The 20,361-nt window shown below is 41.8% G+C and overlaps 1 protein-coding gene across 2 annotated transcripts in view; it reads right to left on the reverse strand.

The window, feature by feature from the left end:
- The window catches only part of LOC143319614 (dolichyl-diphosphooligosaccharide--protein glycosyltransferase subunit TUSC3), a 71,725-nt gene that overhangs the window by 42,342 nt on the left and 9,022 nt on the right, over positions 1–20,361 (reverse strand). For both annotated transcript variants that reach the window (XR_013077095.1, XM_076728715.1), the window contains exon 2: positions 1,327–1,496. Coding sequence is in view for 1 of the 2 variants with exons in the window: in XM_076728715.1 (XP_076584830.1) it covers positions 1,327–1,496 (170 nt within the window). In the remaining variant the exon portion in view is untranslated. The remainder of the gene's footprint in view (positions 1–1,326; positions 1,497–20,361) is intronic.

Here is a 20,361-nt window from a genome sequence, read left to right on the forward strand (position 1 = left end):
CCTAAGCAATGAGTCACACCTAATTTCCAGCTTTTTTGATACAGGCGAATGTGAGAAATCAATAATTTCTGAACATCAGAGCAACCGCCATCTTTAGTTGTAACTTTGTCTCTTCACCGTTACAGAGCACTTTTCAGAGGCACGAATACAATTGCAGAAAGGACATCAACAGTTAAAATAAATGATAATCGAAGCAAGCAATAAAAATAAAACCAGAAAGAATGGGACTGAGAGGAATTCACCTGAGAAAAGCATCACAAATATGATAAAATGGGTTCCCTCTGTGTACATGCAGTATGCAGTCCAATTAGTGCTACAGCTTAGAATGCATATTATCAACACATAAAGGTCAGTCTCTGCAATAAAAGCATGAGTGCATCTGAATGACGACAATTTTGTGTTCATGTCTATTTTTATGTCTACTCATCATGCTGCAGTAGACTTTTCACTTTCAACCCTTTCCAGCTGCTTTCACAATGGTTTCACTTCGATTGGAGAGAAAAGGATTTAGTAAATCTATTAAACTGGTATTTGCATTTACACGGTCGTCTCAGAAAACCTGTACACCCAATACTGTTTCTCATGATTGCTCTGACTAATCCAAAGCAGCCTTCAGGACCACGGACAGCACCAAGAGTCAGCTCTCTTTTGAAAAGCAGCGGTCTGTGCAGAGCTGTCCGTGGTGCTGAAATAGTGGGGTTGTCAGGCTGTTAAAATTACTGGATTCAGATGGTAAAATTTGAATCAAACTTCTAATCTTATATTATCATTTCCGGGTAGTGCTTGACCTTGCCATGTTACACTTGATTCTACTGCAAACATGATGGCGGTAAGAAAAGTCCAATTCAAAGCTCGCTTTTGGGATTTTTTGGGAAAATCTCCTCATGCATTGAAATGTTTTGAGTACGCAAGTGGGTAAGTAGGTCTTGGTGGCCTTGTTCTGTGGAATTTATTCATTCCCCTTTGGCAGTACGGCTGGCTGGAGTCCCTTTGATCCAAATGTCAACGTGACCCACAGGTTCTTGTTATATAATGCTGTTTTCTGTGTTTCCCAAGGTGGGCGAGTCTATATGTGTGTGTGGAAGGAGGGTATGTGAAATTCCACATGAGTTCTGGGACATTTGTGCCTGCTTGTTTGTGTGGGAGCTTGTGATTTCAGCACTCACAGACTCTTTCACTGTGGGGAGACCTTCAGTGCACAGAGCAAACTTGCAGAAGGACAAGTGAATCTCAGGAAAGAAAAGGAAAGGACAGAGGTAGGAGCAATGCCAGGCTGTGGCCTACAGTCAGCGCACTGGTCTTGAGTGTGTCTGTGCATGTACGGACCTGCAGACAGAACACTGTCTTTGAGGCTGCAGGGCGGTGAACATGACGATGACAGAGTAGTTCCTGGGTGGGGCCTTGACGAAGCGACGGAACTTGTCCCCGTTCATCCGGACGACCGACCGCCGAGAGGACCACTCCATCATCTGGTCAACCTTCTCTGACAGCAGATTCTGAACCGACAGACGAGGAAAAGGGCATAGAGGACAATGCATTCCATTAGGATCTTCAGATTCACATAGAAACACTATTCCTGTGAGTCCAACAACGCTAAGAAACAGCTGATTTCAAATAAAGTCATTTCAACTGTTCAAAATAAAAAAAAAAAATCATTTCAAATGGCAGATTGTACCGAAGTACATTTACTCAAGTGCTGTATTTGAGTATTTACATTTTATACTACTTCATACTTCCATTTTTTACGTGACATATGTAGTTAGATTTTTATTGACACAAAACTTTTACTGGCACTGCTCCTGTCATAGGCTTATAGTCGAGTGACATTACAGAGAGGTAGCAAAGACATTCTGGTTCACTACTATAAAATGACAAATCTGTACAATCCCCTGATATCAGCCAGCTTACTCACAGAATATATCAACATTTTGTCTTTTCTTGCCTGAATAACAGGCAGTTCAGGTAGTTCTGTGGCATTCAAGCTATTCCCTGGCCAGCAAAGAGCCTTACAGTATACACCAGCTGCTCTGAAAGTCCAAAAATAATACACAACATGGTGTCACTGGATGCCAATTGCTAAATCTAAATTTTAATAGGTTTTACTCGTGGCCTGTTTTGACTAATGAGATACAAACAAAGAATCTGGAATACATCAAACCAAACCATTATTTACAGAAAAGGAGCCCTGACTTGGCAGTCTGGGTGTGTGTATACTGCACAGAGAGGCCAGAGTTCTTGGTTGTGTTTGTGTGTAAATTGGAGGAGTTTGTTGTTGATTAAATCTGGTCCGGCTTTGTTAAAAGGTCACAACTGAGTCAGCATCAGAACAGAAAGCTAAAGGTAAACAACACACAGCATAAACATGTACACAAACACACCAGCTGCTACCTTTGCAAGGATCGTAAATGCTTATAATAGTAAACTCATATGATGGCGTACGGTGATATTACAGTGTGGCTGCGTGTGTGTGTGTGTGTGTGTGTGTGTCTGTGTGTGTGTGTGTGTGTGTGTGTGTACCAATTTGAGTTTTGGACCTTTTGGACATTTTTGAAAAGTGAAGACATTTTGGTCGATCCCAACTTTCAGACAGACATTTTGAGGGTCAAGACTTGGTTTTAAGGGTTAGGTAAGAATAAGGTCTGGGTTAGGCTTTAGGGCAGGGATGGAGAACCTCCAGCCTGCGGGACACATACTGATCATTTGATCGAGCCCACAAGGCAATTCATAAATTTGAAAATATAAATAAATAAATAAATTTAAAAAAGCAAAGAAAATAACATGAAATAAAAGACACACACATTTTTCCGAGCAGTCCCTGAACACAACAAACACGTCGCAGCTGAAATCATGTCAGTGCATCATGGTTGTTGTTTTTGTCTTTTTTTTATTTTAAAGTGAAAGTCAAGCCAATGGGCCTCAGTAAGTTTGCGGGTCATTACGGCTGTAAAACATGTTAAACTGAATGAGCTGCAAGATGAAATGCACTTGGATAAAGTCAACGCTCCTCGACAGAGTTTGGGTGCCCAACAAGCTGCTTTCACAAGACCACATACTGACAGACAATGTTGTGCAGGCATGATGAAACCTCATTCAGAGGAAGAATCTGTGAGGGAGCGCCATGTTGCTGCTGTGGATTTGCTAACACCAGACAAAGTAAAACTGTTCCAAAGCATCAGGATAATTCATAGAGATGAAGGAAAACCTGACGTGGAAACTCAGCTATAGCAAGCGTCTGTGTGCTTCGGCCTTCATGGTGGACGTTACCAAGGACCTCTCAGAGCTGACCCTCAAGCTCCAGCCAGCTGAAATCATTTGAAGCTAAATTAAAGCTGCAGCAAGTGCAACTGGAAAGAGGAAACGCTGTGCATTCTCCTACTATGCAACAACGAAAGCCTGCTGCAACATCTGAATATGCTGCTGAGAGTGAAAACTCCTTCAGGCATTTGGTGAGAGGTTTCAGGACATGACAGCAAACAAAAAGGAATTCAACATATTTGCTACCTTGTTTAATGTTGAACCAGCCGACGCAACATAAAGGTGTGATGGTTCGGGTTAGGGTGGGGGCTAGGGAATGCATTATGTGTCCTCACAAGGATAGAAGTGCAAACATGTGTGTTTGTGTGTAAACATGAGTCTCGTGCTGTCTGTGTGTTTGGCTGTAAATCTACTGTAAGACTGTCAGTGTACGTTCTCAGCAGGGCACAGCTTAGCTCCTTCCAGCATCATCTTTGCCAAACTCTGCACTGATGAGTGATGAAACACTGAGACTGCTGATGAAACACTTGCTTTCCAACGTCTGCTGATCAAACTGTACAGCAAAAAAAAAAAATCTATGGAGAAGCATATTTCAATTTACTCCCTAAAACTGTATTTTTTTTTTTTTTTTATGTGAACTAGACAGCAGTAAATTTATGCTGAGGTTGCGTCATGCATTTTTCATTAAAGACTTTTGTCCACCATCTCTGCTCTTTAACACATACAGAAACAAACACATGTTTTCTTCTTCCCCTTTCTTCGTCCATTTCTTTAAAACAACAACTTTACTGTGGATGGGGTTGGGTGATACAAACAGGATTAACACCCTGGATGAAACAAAATGAATGAAGTAGGCATGCTGCTGGTGTTCGGTGTAAACACGTGACCTCATACTGGAAAATGTCTATAACAGTAATAGTGTTAGCTAATGCTAAATGGTAAAAAGCTTGTCAAAGCATAACGGCCGTGGCTCAGGGGGTAGAGCGGTCATCTGCCAATCAGGAGGTTGGTGGTTCGATCCCTGGCCTCAGCAGTCCACATGCCCTCGACGCTGCGCCATCGGTGTGTGAATTCACATGTACGTCTCTTTGGATAAAAGCATCTGCCAAATGACTAATTGTAATTGTAATATAGCCAACTACGGCTATACACTGACTTTCTCAACTACTGCACATCATGCTTCCTGCTACTTCTCACTGTCACTTGCCAGCCAACATATGCATGCAAGTCTCATTTGGGCAGCGGGGCATCTGATGGAGGCCTCAAGTGCAGCAGAGAGGAGTGGTAGGCTTTATGTGGCTGCACTCTTTCAAGCATTTCTTCCCACTATGCAATCAGTTTACACCAGTTATAAGGAGTTGCGGCGGTGGCAGCATCTGCTCAATATACAGTAACTTTCCATCTCTCCCTCTGCATCCCTCCTTCTTGCCAGTGGTTCACTGTATTGGATCAAGTAGACAGTAGCTAAATAATTAAGCAGTGCTCCTCACTCCGACTGCTAATCGGACACAAAATCCCTCGCTCTCTCTCTCACACACACACATACACATTAGGTTATCGGCTTGGCTGCAGACACGGTAAACTAAATCTCTCTATTAAACAGCCTAGAGACAAGATCTACAAAGACAAAAAAGAAGAAGTGGAAGAGGATAGAGCAGAGGAAGAGAGACACACTGTAGTGCGGCACGTGTTTCTGCTGTACTGCCTTTTCATTTCAGACAACACACTCCCGCACTAATGGGCCATGTATAATGAGGAAGGCTAAGAAACACAACACAAAGGAGTACAACACACATACACATACAGATGGATGTGCACGTCTACAGGAAGTCCAGAGAGCTATTTGTACACATTTGCATTTCTTGTCTTTAATTCATCTGCCAAGCTTTTTTCCTGTTAACATTTGGCCCCAAAAAGGAGAGCTGTCAGTCCTGGATGCCAATCATACTGGCAGTAATGATGCACAGGAAAGAGAGAATACTTGCTACTATACGGTGCATGTTTTGAAGTATGAGCTGGCATGTGGGGCATCTGAAAATGGACAGGCCTACCAACACTGTTTAAATAATATGTCGGGAAAAATAAAGTGATGGAAAGAATTAGGATGGAGAGAGAGTAGAAGAAGAAGAAGAAGAAGAGAAGGAAAACTGAAAATCATCCACTAGATGCACCATCATCCATCCAAGTTTGGATTTCAAATTTTGCATGTTACTACATTTGTTCTATATTTTATGCTGAAACTGCACAAGTATGCATTCATCACCATATTTTGTGGGTGGAATAAAGGTTGCACTATAGAGTATGAATAGTTATGTTGATACAATATATTTTTTAACATTTAGAGTCTTTCATTTACAAAAAAATACAGACTTTTCACAGTAATCATTATTGTCTGTAGCAAGAAAACCTGATGCCTCTAAACTGCAAAGTAGTTAAAAAAAAAACCTTCAGAGAGCCATTTAAACACCTTATGTTTGACCTTCAAGTGACTCCAGACTTCACCTGACCCACACATAAAAACATGTACAACACGTAAGCCCTCCAAACAGCCGAGGACCATTAAAAACATTTATTTTCTACCCCACTGAGCACAGAGAGTATTAAAATGAATCATATCTAGGATGTGTGTGTGTGTGTATGCGTGTGCCTGTGTGTAACATGCACAAATGGTTTGCGGATTTCCTGCTTTATCCATCTGATTTTCTGTTACTCACTCTATAACCTCTCTCTCTCTGCCTCACACACACACACACACGCACACACACACATACACAGTACAGGTCACAGGGTTCACAGCAGACTGTACAAGTTACACTGAACTGTGGTCTAAACCTCAATTGCCCTGTTTCGCCTTTTCCTCTCGCTCTTTTTTCATCAAGTCCATTTTTCTCCCTAATCTTCAGTTGTCTTTTCACCTGTTTTTCTTAACTCCTCCTTCCTCCTATCAACTTCTTTTCAGCAACTCCCAATTATTTCCGCACTCCTTGCAATGTCAAGTCACTGCGGTGAGCTGAGAACCAGATATCACGGCTAAATAAGGAAGTTTGAAAAAATAAAATTACACTCAAAGGAAAACACTCTCACTCGGAGAGCATCCGCAAGCTGAGATATAAAGAGATCGTGCAACTGGAAGAGAAAAAGCACTCCAAAGGGAGGAGAAGAAAAAACAGAAACTGATAGGGAGAAAGTCTACAAGCAGAGGGAGGAGAGGAAATGATGACAGGACAGAAAATAGTAGATGGGAAGAGGATGACACATGGAGTGCAAGGCAGAGCTCACTCATGCACTAATGATGACCACACAGCAAGGGGTTATGGAGGGCATGATAAAGGACGGTTAGTTTACGAGCCAACCGCTCTGCTAATGAAAAAATGATCAGACAGTTTTAATCAGTCAGTCAGGTAATTAACTATTTAGCTGGCGAATTAGCTAAAAAGTAAATCGGTGAGTTGATGTCAGTCAGTCACTCAAAGTTAGTGGAGTAAAGGTACGTTAGTTTGTCTTCCAATCAGCTGAGTTGCTCATTCAAATGATTTGTTAAATAAGTATTGTAAAAGCTGACCTGCCCTGCAGCCCGAGCAGACAAATATGGCACTTCCTGATACATATTAATCCTCTCCTTTACTTAACCCTTTTCTGCTTTTTATCCATTATGAAAATGAAAATATATTTAGCAGTTAGGGTTGAGCGGTATGATGGTATATACTGAGCGATGTTAGAAATGCGTTCACTGGCAGGGATTTGTCAATGCCGTCTCCACCACAGGAGCCCACCTGGCACGATCGCTTCACCTTCTGGTCCCTACGCAGCCGGTGGAGCTGACTGCGGCTGTTCGAGACAACGCTCGTGATCCCACCAGCAGCACCGCAGTGCGTTTCAGAAGCATCTCAGAAGTGGATCTCTGCTCTGCAGACAATACTCGCCTTGCCAAGAGTCCCACCTCACATGTCAAGTAACCAAGGTAATGGACACAATTACTTCTGGGAACAGATGTGGGTTTGGGGGACAACCCATAGTTGGGGAGAAATAATAGTGTATAACAAAGCGTGTTTGTTGCAGTTGTTTTTGTTTGTAAGGAAGATCCAAATGAAAGAAGAAAATGATGAAGTCTGGGTGGTACGGTATGGTAACAGTAATGAACTCTGGCACTCCAAAAAGGAAAAAAAAAAACATTTTAACCACATAAAAACTCAAAAGCCATGTGAAATAAATGCTGCGAAGGAGGAAGGAAGATGCGGACGGCAACTCAGAATCAAGGGTTTTCTTGTAGTGGTAGAGGTTATGCGATCTGTAGTCCACAGCAGGCAGGCGGTACGAGCTGGTCAAATCACTTCTCAAAAGTCATGCTGATTTGAATGGGATAGCTTGACCTCAGATCAAACTGTGTGAGATCCTGTGAGAAACCACCAGGTGTACATCTCCACTCTGCCATTTGAATTCCTTACTTTCATTTTCACTACCTCTATAAAAGAAAATTCTTCAGATGAAATTGTGTGCACTGGAGAGCCAATGGGCATTTATTTCCTTCTCCTTGGGAACAGATAAGGGCATACAAAGGGGATGGGAAGCTCACACTGCCACCTACCCAAAAGGGTGTCTGTAAAAATGTAGTGTCTGTGACATAACATGCTAAAAACTTTCTGTATGTCCACAGTGAGATTAGTGTTGGACGCCCCCTGACAGGGTACCTTTAAGTGCCCAGTAGTTACTGGATGGAGACAGCAAAGATTTCCCCAGCCAACCAGGGGTTTGATCTGCAAACCTTCCTCATGAAAAGCCAAGAGTATTTGTTCAATCCACAATCCCCAAGCAGAGGTCTATTGTAAGTGAATGGATCTCGGCTTTGGCCATCAAGCTCCTATACGGTTTCCTCCAATTCTCCCATTGAAAGGGGGATTACTGAAAATTGGCTTCATATAACAAGGAACAAAGACTCGTCGCTCACCCACTCCCTCTCTCTCCCTCTCCCTCTCACACACACACACGCACACACACACAAACAATGAAGTTCATTGCCCTTTGTAAAAACCAACAAAAACTTGCAAGTCAATTTCTGGTAATCATGGTGTCCTTATGATGACTTGGGGACTTTCTATGTCAAGCTGAATTGAAAATACTTAAAGCACACACACACACACACATACACATGCACAAAGGGCTCAGGAGGGCAGAACAAATGAAAAGGGAAGAAAAGCAACATTAATTCAGATTTTTTTTTTTAACTTCATTTTTATTTTATTACAGGGACAGAAGGGAAGAATTAGATGAAAGAAGACAGGGGGAAATGTAACTACATGGAGATGGACAAATACACAGTGGTGGGAGAAAAACAGTTTTACTCATGGCGATGATGGTGATAGGATGGGAAGGAGCTGAGGAATCGGTGACGAGGAAAGCAAATGAAGCAGGAGTGGAGATGTATGGAGAAAGAAGGAGCTCAAGAGAGGAACACGGCATGAAGATGACAGAGAGCAGTGATGAAAATGGACAAGTGAGCAGTGAAACAGAGTGAGCAACACAGTTCTTTCCATACCAGCAATCAGCCCACACACACACACACACACACACACACACACCCCTAACCCTTACCCCAACCTTAACCCACCCTAAAATTAAATGATTTACATTATGGGGATCTGAATTTTGTCCCCACAAGTAAGGCGAGTCCATACAATGTGACGGTGTAAACACATTTATGTCCCCACAATGTGACGAATACATGAGGCAAACACACACACACAGACTGGAGAAAGGAAATTCCGGCGAATAAAGGGAGGAAAAGAACGGTTAATACGCTGTGATGTAAATACACTCAGCATCACACACACTGATAGTGTGTCCATTTGAGTCAGGTCACCTGTCAGTGCCATTGTTTCTGTCTCTCACCTCCACTGACTCAAACCAGCATGCTTTCATATTGCAAGCTCTGTATATGTGGCACCATAATCTGTGATTGCCGGAAATATCATGACTTGTCAGTGGAGGGGGTGGGGGTGGGGGGGATTTGTCAGCTTATCTTCTTTATCATGATTATCTGAAATAAATGCATTTCCCCTGCCTTTGTCTATACGTCTTGGAGTCCATCACCTCTACAGTGATTTTTTTTTTTTTAGTTTATATTTCCATTAGTGCCAGTGGTTGTGTCTTTCTACGTGATGCTTATGGAATATCTAAAGATTTGTCTGCCTTTTTTTTTTTTTTTTTGCAGCACAGATTACAGCTTCTCTCTAAACCTCGCAGGCACCTGGTGTGACATTTTAAATCTTCTGTCATTTCCTTTCCCGAGGGCGTCTGTCGAAGTCTTTTGTGTTTGTTGGTGCAGGATGTCGGCGAGTTTCATCTAGTTAACTTTGAAACTTTTTCAGACGCTTTAAATGCAAGTTAGGAGCAGATATAAGTCTAATTCTGAAGCTGAAATAAAACACGAAAATGATAACAGATGATTAGGCCTAAATACTATAGGAGAACGCAATTAAGATCACAATAATTAAAGACCTTTTAAAGACCATTTTGAGCTCTAAGCTAAAATATGGAAAACTGCTGCTATTATTTTTTCACAGGATTACTCTTTACTAGAATTTCTATGTGTACAACATGAGCAAGACAGATGTGGAGAAAGTGAAGAGCATTGCTCATTCGCCTTCCCTAGTCAAGCATATGGGAGAACATTTTAACAATGCACTGCAGCACCAGTGAGGCCAGTTTTTTGAACCATCAATCAACTGGCGAGTGTAATTTATTCTAGTTGCATTTTTTCAGTCACAGGATAGGTGCAGAATGCCAAAGCTAATTGTTTAGTCATTCCACTTGACCTCTACTAACCCCTTCTTTCCCCTTTATTATTCTTCTTTTCCCTGTCTTTGCAGATATCATTTCTCTGGGGAAGTAGAGAGCTCAAATTGGGTTTATGGGGCATCTGTGCAGTTTGATTTTGTTATAAAGGCATCCCAATAAAAACTGGGGGTGGACACACAGGGCAAGGGGCCAGTCTTACTGTAAAAACAATAGGGAGTCAACACAAGCACTCAGGGAGCATATGGTCACTGTGCTGCTCCCTGCAATAAAGCCAAGAGATGGAGGGATGGAGGGAGGAGAGGAAAGTAAATGAAAAACAATGGGAGGAAAACAGGGGAGCAAGGATGAAAGGAGGAAAATCACCTGGGCAAGTACAAAGTAAGAGAGAGAGAGAAAGAAACAGGAAGTAATACAGAAAGAAAGGAAGGTGAAAACACTAATTTTCTAATAAATCAAAACAGCTGAGACAAAGACAGAAATTAAAACGGCAGAATATGGTGACGCAACACTGACATGCAGCCAACGTGATTGTTTCAGGCTGGGGATTGGAAGTACAACTAATAATATTTTACGCTGGTAATACCATACATGACTAAACATGAATATGGCTGCAAATTGGTATGACATGTCTGTCGCAGTGAGGGCTGATCAGCACAGTACACAGTGTGCAGCGTGTCTCTACCCTCAGCACTGTAACATACCCAATGTTTGCCTTGGCACCAACAGCTGGACAAGCATCACTATTACATTTCCGTAATAATCCCAAAACAAGCAAATAAACAAACAGAATTATTCCCTTAATTCACTGTCTTTGTAGCGCCAGGAAGCATGTTATTAAGGGAGCGCATCATCATCGGGCAAAACGTGACGCAAAACAAATCTGTGTGTGAATGAGTTCCATTGGGGAGGTAATGTAAGCTTACAGCAGTCCAAATCAGGTGAAAATGTAGTTTAATGGGATTTTTTAAAAGGAATTCAAATTTCTTGAGGCACTAGGCAGGAAAATCGATGCATGGCAGGAAAGTAAGAGGCTTTTTCTGTCATGTACAACAACATCCATGGCATCCTTGAGCCAGGCACCGGGGAAGCACAGCTAAGAATGTAGGAAAGCCATCCAACTACAGACCATGGCTCATGCAATGAGGTTACTTTAGACTTTAAGCCCACACTCATTTATGCTTATAAAGAGTAACTTCTCTAATTCAGGTCAAAACTAACAATCACACTTGAGAAAGTCAGAGTTATACTTTTCTGTTCTAAGTAAAAGAAAGGAATAAAACATCAAAACCAACTTCAGAAACAAAGAAAAAAATATTTGGAGCCAGATTAAAAAACTATTAAAAATGAAAAAAAAAATCTCTTGAATCTGAAAGAAGCACAAAGCAAGTATGTGGGCTTCATGTCCCCATCACATGGCTAATTCATCACAACGTGGGAGACATGTTAACATCAAGTCTTTGCGTGCCTTAGTGTCTTTACTTCAGCTCCCTCTTCATTTTTACACTGAAGTGGGTTTAAAAAAAAAAAAATTCAACTTGCTGCTCCAGTGAGTGTTTGAGTAATCACACAATTCAAGTCTCCACATGTTGGGGGTCACACTCTCACTGTGGATGTGTGTGTGCAAAGTGTCCATCAGCCAAGTTCAAGCCACTTCAGCTTCACACATTTATGTGTGTGCGTGTGTGTGTTATGTGATCAAATGACTCATGCGAAAAACGAGTCCAAATTTTGCATTGGGCTCGTTAAGTGATTTTGGTAGCGCAGGTCAGCTGTGGGTGGTCTTCAAGTTTAATTCAGCACTGCAGAGAAACCAGAGAAAGCGGCACAGCTTGATGTCCAGACACATCTCTCTTAATCCATTTTACATCAGATTAGAGAGAAAAATGTACTTAAGTCATTCAGTCAAAGGAAGTCAGAGGCTGTGTGTGTGTGTGTGTGTGTGTGTGTGTGTGTGTGTGTGCGTGTGTGCGTAAAATATTTTTCAGCAATTTAAGGGTTTCCTTAGCATATGTCATTCTAAAAATTTACGAGAGAAACAGAGCCAATGTGCAGAGACTGACAGCAGCATTTTAGAAAAATGTGATAGATTTTGAGGAGATGAGGAGGAAAATTACAGTCGCACAGAGAAACTCAGTGCACAACATCCTACGGTGAAAATGACAATGAAGGTTGCAACCAGAAAGGAGAAAAAGAAGTGGTAATGGTTTATTATATATCTAAAAAACCATTATCGCAAAATATGGTTTCCATGGAATACAAGACGACATCCAGCAGTAGCTTTCCCAGTAATATCCTGCGCTGTCCACTTCCATTTACCAATTAGGTACAACTCAATAAAGAATCTTGATACTTGAGAGAGTTGAGGTAAGACTTGGGTAAAAATTACCTCCACACTTCAGTAATTCTGCAAACACTGAGGGGTTGAGCTTGTTGCAGTGATATTCTTTTCCTTTTTTTTTTTACATATGAAAGTGACCAAGTAGCCACTGAGCTCCATCAACAACCAGGCAGCAAAGTCTGTTTTCACTCTGAGCTGAAGTTAGGTTTTTGTTAATACAAATAATATAATTACTGTGAGTGCTTCACAAGCTTTGAACCAGCCAGTTCATTGTAATAATGTTGCTGTGACAGATCTATAGCTTCCCGTAGCAGTAGCAACAATAACAGCCACAGCTTAGTGTGTAAAAGCAGGCCTAAGATATGAACCTTTTTTCCTGTGTTGTGTGACAGATGTTAAGGCAAACTTCAGACCTCCAATCTGTCCTGCAGTTTAAGGTCACTGTTAACCCCGTCATCCCTGCTTTACACAGTACAGGATTGGACTGACCTGGATTCACTTCTGCTTACAGTACTGTAACAAAAGTAATTGATGTTAAAAAAAAATATTAAGTTTAAGGTGAGAAGAGGCAGAGAGACACAAAGGTGGCAACTACTGACTTACGTGTAAAGCAAAAGACGTTGATAACGTGGAAATGAGGGGTTTGGACTCACTAAAGGTCATGAAGTTGCGAGCCTGTCGGACAAACAGGTCAGCTGTCTTCCTCCTTTCTGCTTCCCAGGTGTACTGCGTGTCACTATGGTGTGACCTTTAGCTCCAAACCCTCCCTTTCCTCCTCTCTCTCAGTCTTTTTACTTCATACACCTGTCTAGCGTGCCGACTGTGCCAGTATGGCTGCGGTGATTATTTTTAATGGTCAAAGTCAGAGTATTAGAAATACAAGTGTAATTGGCCTAGTGTGCTACCTCATTAGCCTTTGGAAGCTAACACTGGCATTAGTGGCTTATAAATGTGCGCTTAATGTGCTCTTAATTAGCCTTATAAGCCATTCACATTTGTTCTTCGTTTCTGCTTAGGTGAGTATTCACAGTCTCACTGGAACAGCTTTTCAACGCACTTCTAAGAAATATCGCCAAAAATACCACAAGTATACTTGAATTTATTGTGCAACGGAAACACAAACTACCTATATGGGTTACCTTAAAATAGAAAACGATGAAGAGTAGCTTGTGGTATTAGCTATTTCTTATTAACAGTATGTTACAACAGTGGGTGAAAAGGGAGGACAGCTGCTCTGTAAAGACCACAGAGAATTTTGTTTACAGAAGTACAATAAAAACAGCACAGACTGTGCTTTTTTTGGCAAAATCCAAGATTAATATTCTTACCTTGTAGTTCGTATGTGTATATAAATACATAAATAAAAGGAACTTACTTGCATATATGGATTTATTAATTCATTTCACTGTTATTTGGTGGTCCAGGCTTAAGCTTTTGGTGTGATGCAAAGTGGAAGTTTTGTTCAATGACTCACACAGCTGAGTTTTTCTCTCCCCCACAGAGACAAAGTATTACTAACTTCAGCATGCAAAGAAAACACTGATTACTCACATAGTTGCCTTAAAATAGAATTTACCTAGGGAAATTGCAGTGTGCAATTTGTAGGGGAAAAACACTTGTGGGCAGACAAGCATACGGTTGTTTTTCGTGAGCAATGAATTGCAAAGCCGGACATAAAGGAGGAGAAGATGAAGACTGCTCCAATGTGTGGCTGCCTCTATTTGCACTGTTTTTGTTAAGATTTCTGTTCACACATATTTAGAATACACTGTATGACACGACATCCTGTAAACATCTTGCATAATGGCCAGCAAACACTTGCACTGACATTTTATCACAACACAACCTTGGTTTGATGAGCAGTTAGACCTGAATGGGCTGGCGTGCTGACTAAAGAGCTCATTTCAGAATGAGCCAGCAATAAAGCCACTCCAGAAAAGCTGCTGTCCAGAACCTTTCTTGTTTTATTGCCTGGGAAAAAAATGCATGCATTAAAGCCCTACCCCTTGTCCAAGTACTCTCAGTGCAGCCTTATGGGCTATGATAACAGTAATGTAACTTCTTCTAGCCCGGCAAGCTGCAGCTGTCTGACCGCCAACTGTAAAGTGGTGTCAGTCTCACAAGGGAGATGGTGAGCTAGTTGCACTAATCATATCGCACTCTGAGCTCAGCTGGTGAGACTAATTGGCAGGTCAATAACTGAACAGCTGGGAAGGGGAGTGACCACCAGTTGCTCAGTTGAAACAGAGGTTGCAACAATCATCACAAAGCGAGCTCCTCATTAAAGACATGGATCTGTCAGGCATAGTTCAGAGAGCCTTCTATTACTCTGCTTGTTCATGTATTTCTAGCTGCAGCATCAGGCTATGCTTTTACTGTGTGCCAGGTCGGACTTTGTCAGCTCTTGGAAAAACTTTTTGTTTTTTGTCAACGTGGGATCCAAAGCTTCTTTCCCATGTTTTTAGAATAAATCTGCAGAAAATACAGCAGGGAATATGTCTCCATTAGTAGAAAGTGAAACAGTGTGAGTGTGAAGTCACCTCTCTGATGACTCGATTAAACAGCTGTGCAACTTGACTTTGACTGAAAGGATGGGTCATGACTACACTTGGATTTCACCCCTTTGATATAACGTTCCCAAGGCACAAATATTGAAAACGCTGGTATTTAAAACTATCCAGCAGTTTTGTTTGATTTACTGAACATCAACACAAAATGATTCACTTTCATGACTTCGACATGTCCCACTCCTCCGCCGGAGTGATTAGTGAAGTGATGATGGGCTTGTTGGAGGTGTTGAGAAACAATTTTGCCTCCAAATTTGATACTTTAAGCATCCTTACTGAGGTAATGATGTGAGTGTGTCTGTGTTTATCTGTTGATGATGCTGAAGAGTTTACAGTGAAAGCAAAGCTGCTGATTTCATCACTGTGTGAGACTCGCAGTCTGAAATAACTGGCAGGGCTTGAAGCTCTAGCTGTGTCAGAGTCTGTCAGGATGAGAGAAACTCAGCTTGGTCAGTAAAGCATTGGCTTTTAGCCAACGTGTCATCAGTGACATCTGTGTAAATGTGTCCAGACGGGTTCAGGTTGTAGGTTGTATATAATGTAAAATCTATATCACATTTACATACAGCAGCAGCAGACACCAGTGTTGGGAAAGCTGCTTGGAAAGTATAGAGTTAAGTTACCAGTGACTCCACATTAAATGAAGCTTCACTACACTGAAGCTATCCCCAGGAAAACGCAGCAAGCTCAACTACAGCAACATGTCAAAAGTATTTCACGACATCAAAGCTTTTTTAACTTCTTTCCAAGTCAGTGCTATCTAGTCAATGATCAATAAAACTGTCAGTCAAACAGGTAGACAGGCAAAAAAAAATGTTAAGTTCAACTGCTAATGGAACATCACACAATAAGCTGTGCTCTCTGCTCTCACTGCTCCAAAACCAACATGGCAACAAAAACAAACAAAAAACAAAAAACACGTCATCTGCGTACTCTGCAACAGTAAGCAGGTGTCGAGAGAGCGTGTATGTTCACCTATGTTTGTGTTTTGACCACACATGCGTCTCTGCTTTTCTGAATGAAGTATTTTAAACACAACCATGAGCATCAGCCCATGTGCAACAAAGCCACATGCAGACATTGCTCATCCAAATGCTAACAAATCTCACATATAGCCTTAAAATGCCACACAAAACATTGCTTTGTGCAAAAGCACTAATGCTGCACTGTCGTTCGTTGTAATAACTTATTTTGTGGCTATAAATAGACAAGCAAACTTAGACAGAACAAATCTCAGTGCGACCGGGCAGAGGAGGATGAGCACTTTTCTGACTTCCTAACTTTTTCTTCTTGGACATTCTCATTCAGATTTTTTTTCCTCCCTTAATAACAACACAGCTAAGAGGTTAGAGATCCCAGCCCCTTCCCGCCACTCCACCACACCACACCCTCCTTCAACTGCATCCATAATACTGCTCCGTGGTCGAAAGTCTCCCAGGTTTGACTGTGTTTGGCTGAGCAAATGAGCAGAGCAAAGCAGGAGAAGAGCCAGAGACTATGGTGATTACTTGACATTCCCTGGACAAATAAATGCTTTCAAAAGGCTATGTTAACATAAATCAATAATTCATAACCGGTTCGATTATTTCTGGGTGTAGCATTACCGAACAAGGAGTGACTCTGGCCACATGAGCACTGTCCTCAGGTCAAACGAGGAAAGACAGAACTCAGAGACAAAGACATGCGCCTCTCTAACATCTGCAGTTACCCTCTCATGACAAGTCTTTTTAATAATTACAACCAACCAATGAAAAAAGAAAAGAAAAGAAAATGCAAATGAGGCATGTTTTCATCAACTGGTCTGAAGCGAGTAAACTGGGCTGGGCACAGCGTAGTTTGGTCAGAAGCTGATCATGGAAGCAGAAATAAAACCAACTGCTGAACGAGCATCAACAAACCTCACATCCGTTTCTTTGGCTAGTATTACTTTTTAGCATTCCTGGTAGATTTTAGCATTCTGCTGCAGTTTTCCATTGAAAATTATGTATTTTCATGGATGAGACAAGCAATAATTTGGTCTCCTCAACACGCACCTGTTGCTACTACCAGCCACTTTTCATACTGATGGGAGCATACGGGAAGACATCTTACAATAATAATAACAATAATAATAATAATAATAACACATTACTCTTATATAGTGCTTTTCAGGGTACTCAAGGATGCTGCACAAAAATAAATAATGAATGATTAAAATAATGAAATAGCAAGGAGAGCCGTGTTGGACAGGTGAGTCCTAAGTGATTTTTTGAAAATGGAGAGTGAGGAGAGGGTTCTTCTTCCTCTTTTCCTTCTTCCTCTCCTCCTCCTTCGAGTGGAAACAGCTGATCAGTCATGTGAGTTAAATGTTCACTACATCAAATCTTTTTCAGAAAAGGTGTTTCCACTTTGAGTGCTCTTTTTTTGAAAAAACACCTCAACAGAGTGTACTTTTTGTAAAACTGAGGAAGATTTTTTCTAATTTTGCCAATTCCATCAACTCTTTCTAAGTCTGTACTTTAAAATGTGCATAGAATTGCACCGATGGAAGCTACAAACACACCCACACACACACACACACACACACACACACACACACACACACACACACTCACAGTCTTTAGCTCTGTGCAGTGTTAACAGGTTTTCTGTCAGTGAAGCAGAGAGACTAAGAGTTTAATAAGAGAGAATCATCATATATCTCTGACAGGCAACATGTGCACACACACACAGGCACACATAGCTGCACACACACACACACACACACGCGCACACACACACACACACACAGCATTAGGGGAAAGCTCCACTATAAGGCTTTCAATCTAACCACCTAGTACATAGTCAAAACTGTGCGTATATGTGCATATGGTTTGAGTGTATACTTGTGTATTTGTGCGTGTTTCTGTGTGTAGCTGTGTGTAGTATGTGAGTTTGTGTGTGGCCTGCGAACCGTCACAGCGACACAGGTCTGTCTGGGAGGATAAGAGTGAGACGTCTTATCAGCCACGAGCCAGACAGACACACACACACACACATACACACACACACACACAACCGCGCACATACACACACACGCAGGGATAATATGCCACCTCATATCAGCTATATAGCGGGGCCTGTCACTGTGGGGCGTGCGGGAAGGGGGGGACAGCAGCATGAGGCAAAGAAGGACGGGAGTAGAGGCATGGACGACGAGGGGAGAAAGTTGAGGGATAAAGAAAGAAAAGGCAAAATGGGATGAGGAGGGAAGATAAGTGACTGAGAAGAGAAAGATCAAGAGAGAGGGGGGCAAAGGAGAGAGTACTGTTATGACAACATTTCCCTGCGGAGATAAGGAGTGATGAAGAAAGGTAGGGATGAATGATGAGAGAAGTGTGTTGGACGTTAGTGGTTGGACAGACTGTCGGGTAACCAAAAGGTCTTACTATCTAAGCATTAGCTGTTCTGATACAACAGCCAGACAACGCAGAGATTTTAGTTTCAGTTCATCAGCCACAGTGAAGTGAATGGGTGAGTCAATGACTAACTGGAGAGACAAAAAGCAACAAATGACGAGATTTATGTATTTATCATATTTGTCAAATTTATACTTGTTGAGAGCGGTTAACATGATGAGGAAATTACATGTAACCACGTGACACTGAAGTGTTAAAATGGCGTGTGACTGAATGAAGGAGAGACGGCATAAATAACTGAAAGGCTTCCTGACTACTGGCTGGCAAAAACTAAAGAAAAGAGAGAGACATTTCACAAGCAAGTGCCTATACATCTGACGAATGGCAATGAGAAATTCATGCTCCCAACAACAAGGAAACACCCTGCACGCCTCTCAAATTTAACAGGGCTGGCCCATAAATTAGCCTCAGAAATGTCAGGAAAATGACAGAAGAATTAGGAGGGAGGGACAAGGGGAGGGAAGAGGAAAGCAAAGAGTACAAGGAAAGGACCCAGTGAAGGAGAACAATAAGGAACCAAGGAAAAGAAAAGACACTACACAATTATAGAAATGGCAAAGGGGTGCACGAGATGGGTGGTTGGAGGAAAAAGACACAGGGGAGGTGACAGGGGAGAGGAAAGGGGTGGGTAAGGGGATGGAAAGCGGGAGATGGAAATCCTTTCGCCACTCAGAAAATTTGTTATAGAAGTGTTGGAAAGGGGAGGAAAGAAAGGAGGAGGAGAGGGAGGAATAACAGAGGGGGAAAATGACTTGGAAACACAGGCCATCAGTCATTGGAAAAGCAGGCCTGACACTACTGCATCAATAATTCAGATGACTACGGTTAATGAGCGAGATCCAAACAAATCACCCCTGAATTCACTGGGAGAACATTGAAACATTTCACTGCGCAAAATATGGCACCATTATGGCTGCTTTTTAGCTGCAGTTTGTGCTGTATTGGCAACACACACGGGAAAGTGGGTTGGATAGAATATTCATCACTCGGGAACCTTTGAAACATTCACATTTATTTTCATGAGAAAAGGGGGACAGAGGGAATCAATGGAGACTGAGCGTTGCAAGACCAAAGGAAAATGTGCATTTGACAGAAGGCAGAAATGAAGGAAGACATAAACAAAGACGGTGATGAAGTAGATGGAAAAGAAAAGAAAGGGGAAAAGAAGCAACGAATGGAGAATTTGTCATTTCCGTCAGAGCGCCGATGGTGGAAACAGCTGGAGCGCAGCAGACATAGAAATGTAAAGACAAACTCAGACTGTGCTGTTTGGCAGCACTAAGCCTAGATCAAACCCAGTGTGGTGTCCGGCACTGGACAGATGACTGTAACTAACACGCATACGCAACCACACCCACGCGCACACACACACAGTAAATAACTTCCTGCCTCCCAGCAGCACCTACACAGCATGGGACAGTATTGAAACTACAGCCCACGTCCTCCACACAGCAGGATAACAGGCACTCATTTATACAGTGTGGTTGTTAAATAGGAAGCTGAGAGCTGGCGTCACCTATAAGCTATACAACACTCAAAGTAAAGCAAACTGTTTGGTGATCACATAGTTTTACCAAACTGTCTGAAATAATAGTCACACTATGTCCGCTCCAGTCTCAGAGGACCAGGATCAACACAAACATGACACAGTCCAGAGGCAGGAGTGAAGGCAAAGGGCGTGCAATTAAATGTTGCTATCCTCGCTAGTCGGCACCAGAAATACCGGTCAGTTAAACTTATTATTATTTTATTACACATTTAAATTAGAGCATAATGTGTTCATAATGCACGGCAGGTTTTCCATTATCTGGAAATTATTGTTTAGTTTTGTTGAACATCTCCTCAGTAACAATGTCAGCTGAAAACATTCTGTTTCTATGTACTGCTTCTCTGATGTCTGCCCTCTCTCACAAGCACACAAGCTTACAGTCAAAAACATGGAAAATAGGGTCCATAAACACAGGTAATA

The sequence above is a fragment of the Chaetodon auriga genome, chromosome 4 (assembly GCF_051107435.1).
Source record: "Chaetodon auriga isolate fChaAug3 chromosome 4, fChaAug3.hap1, whole genome shotgun sequence".
NCBI classification, from domain to species: domain Eukaryota; kingdom Metazoa; phylum Chordata; class Actinopteri; order Chaetodontiformes; family Chaetodontidae; genus Chaetodon; species Chaetodon auriga.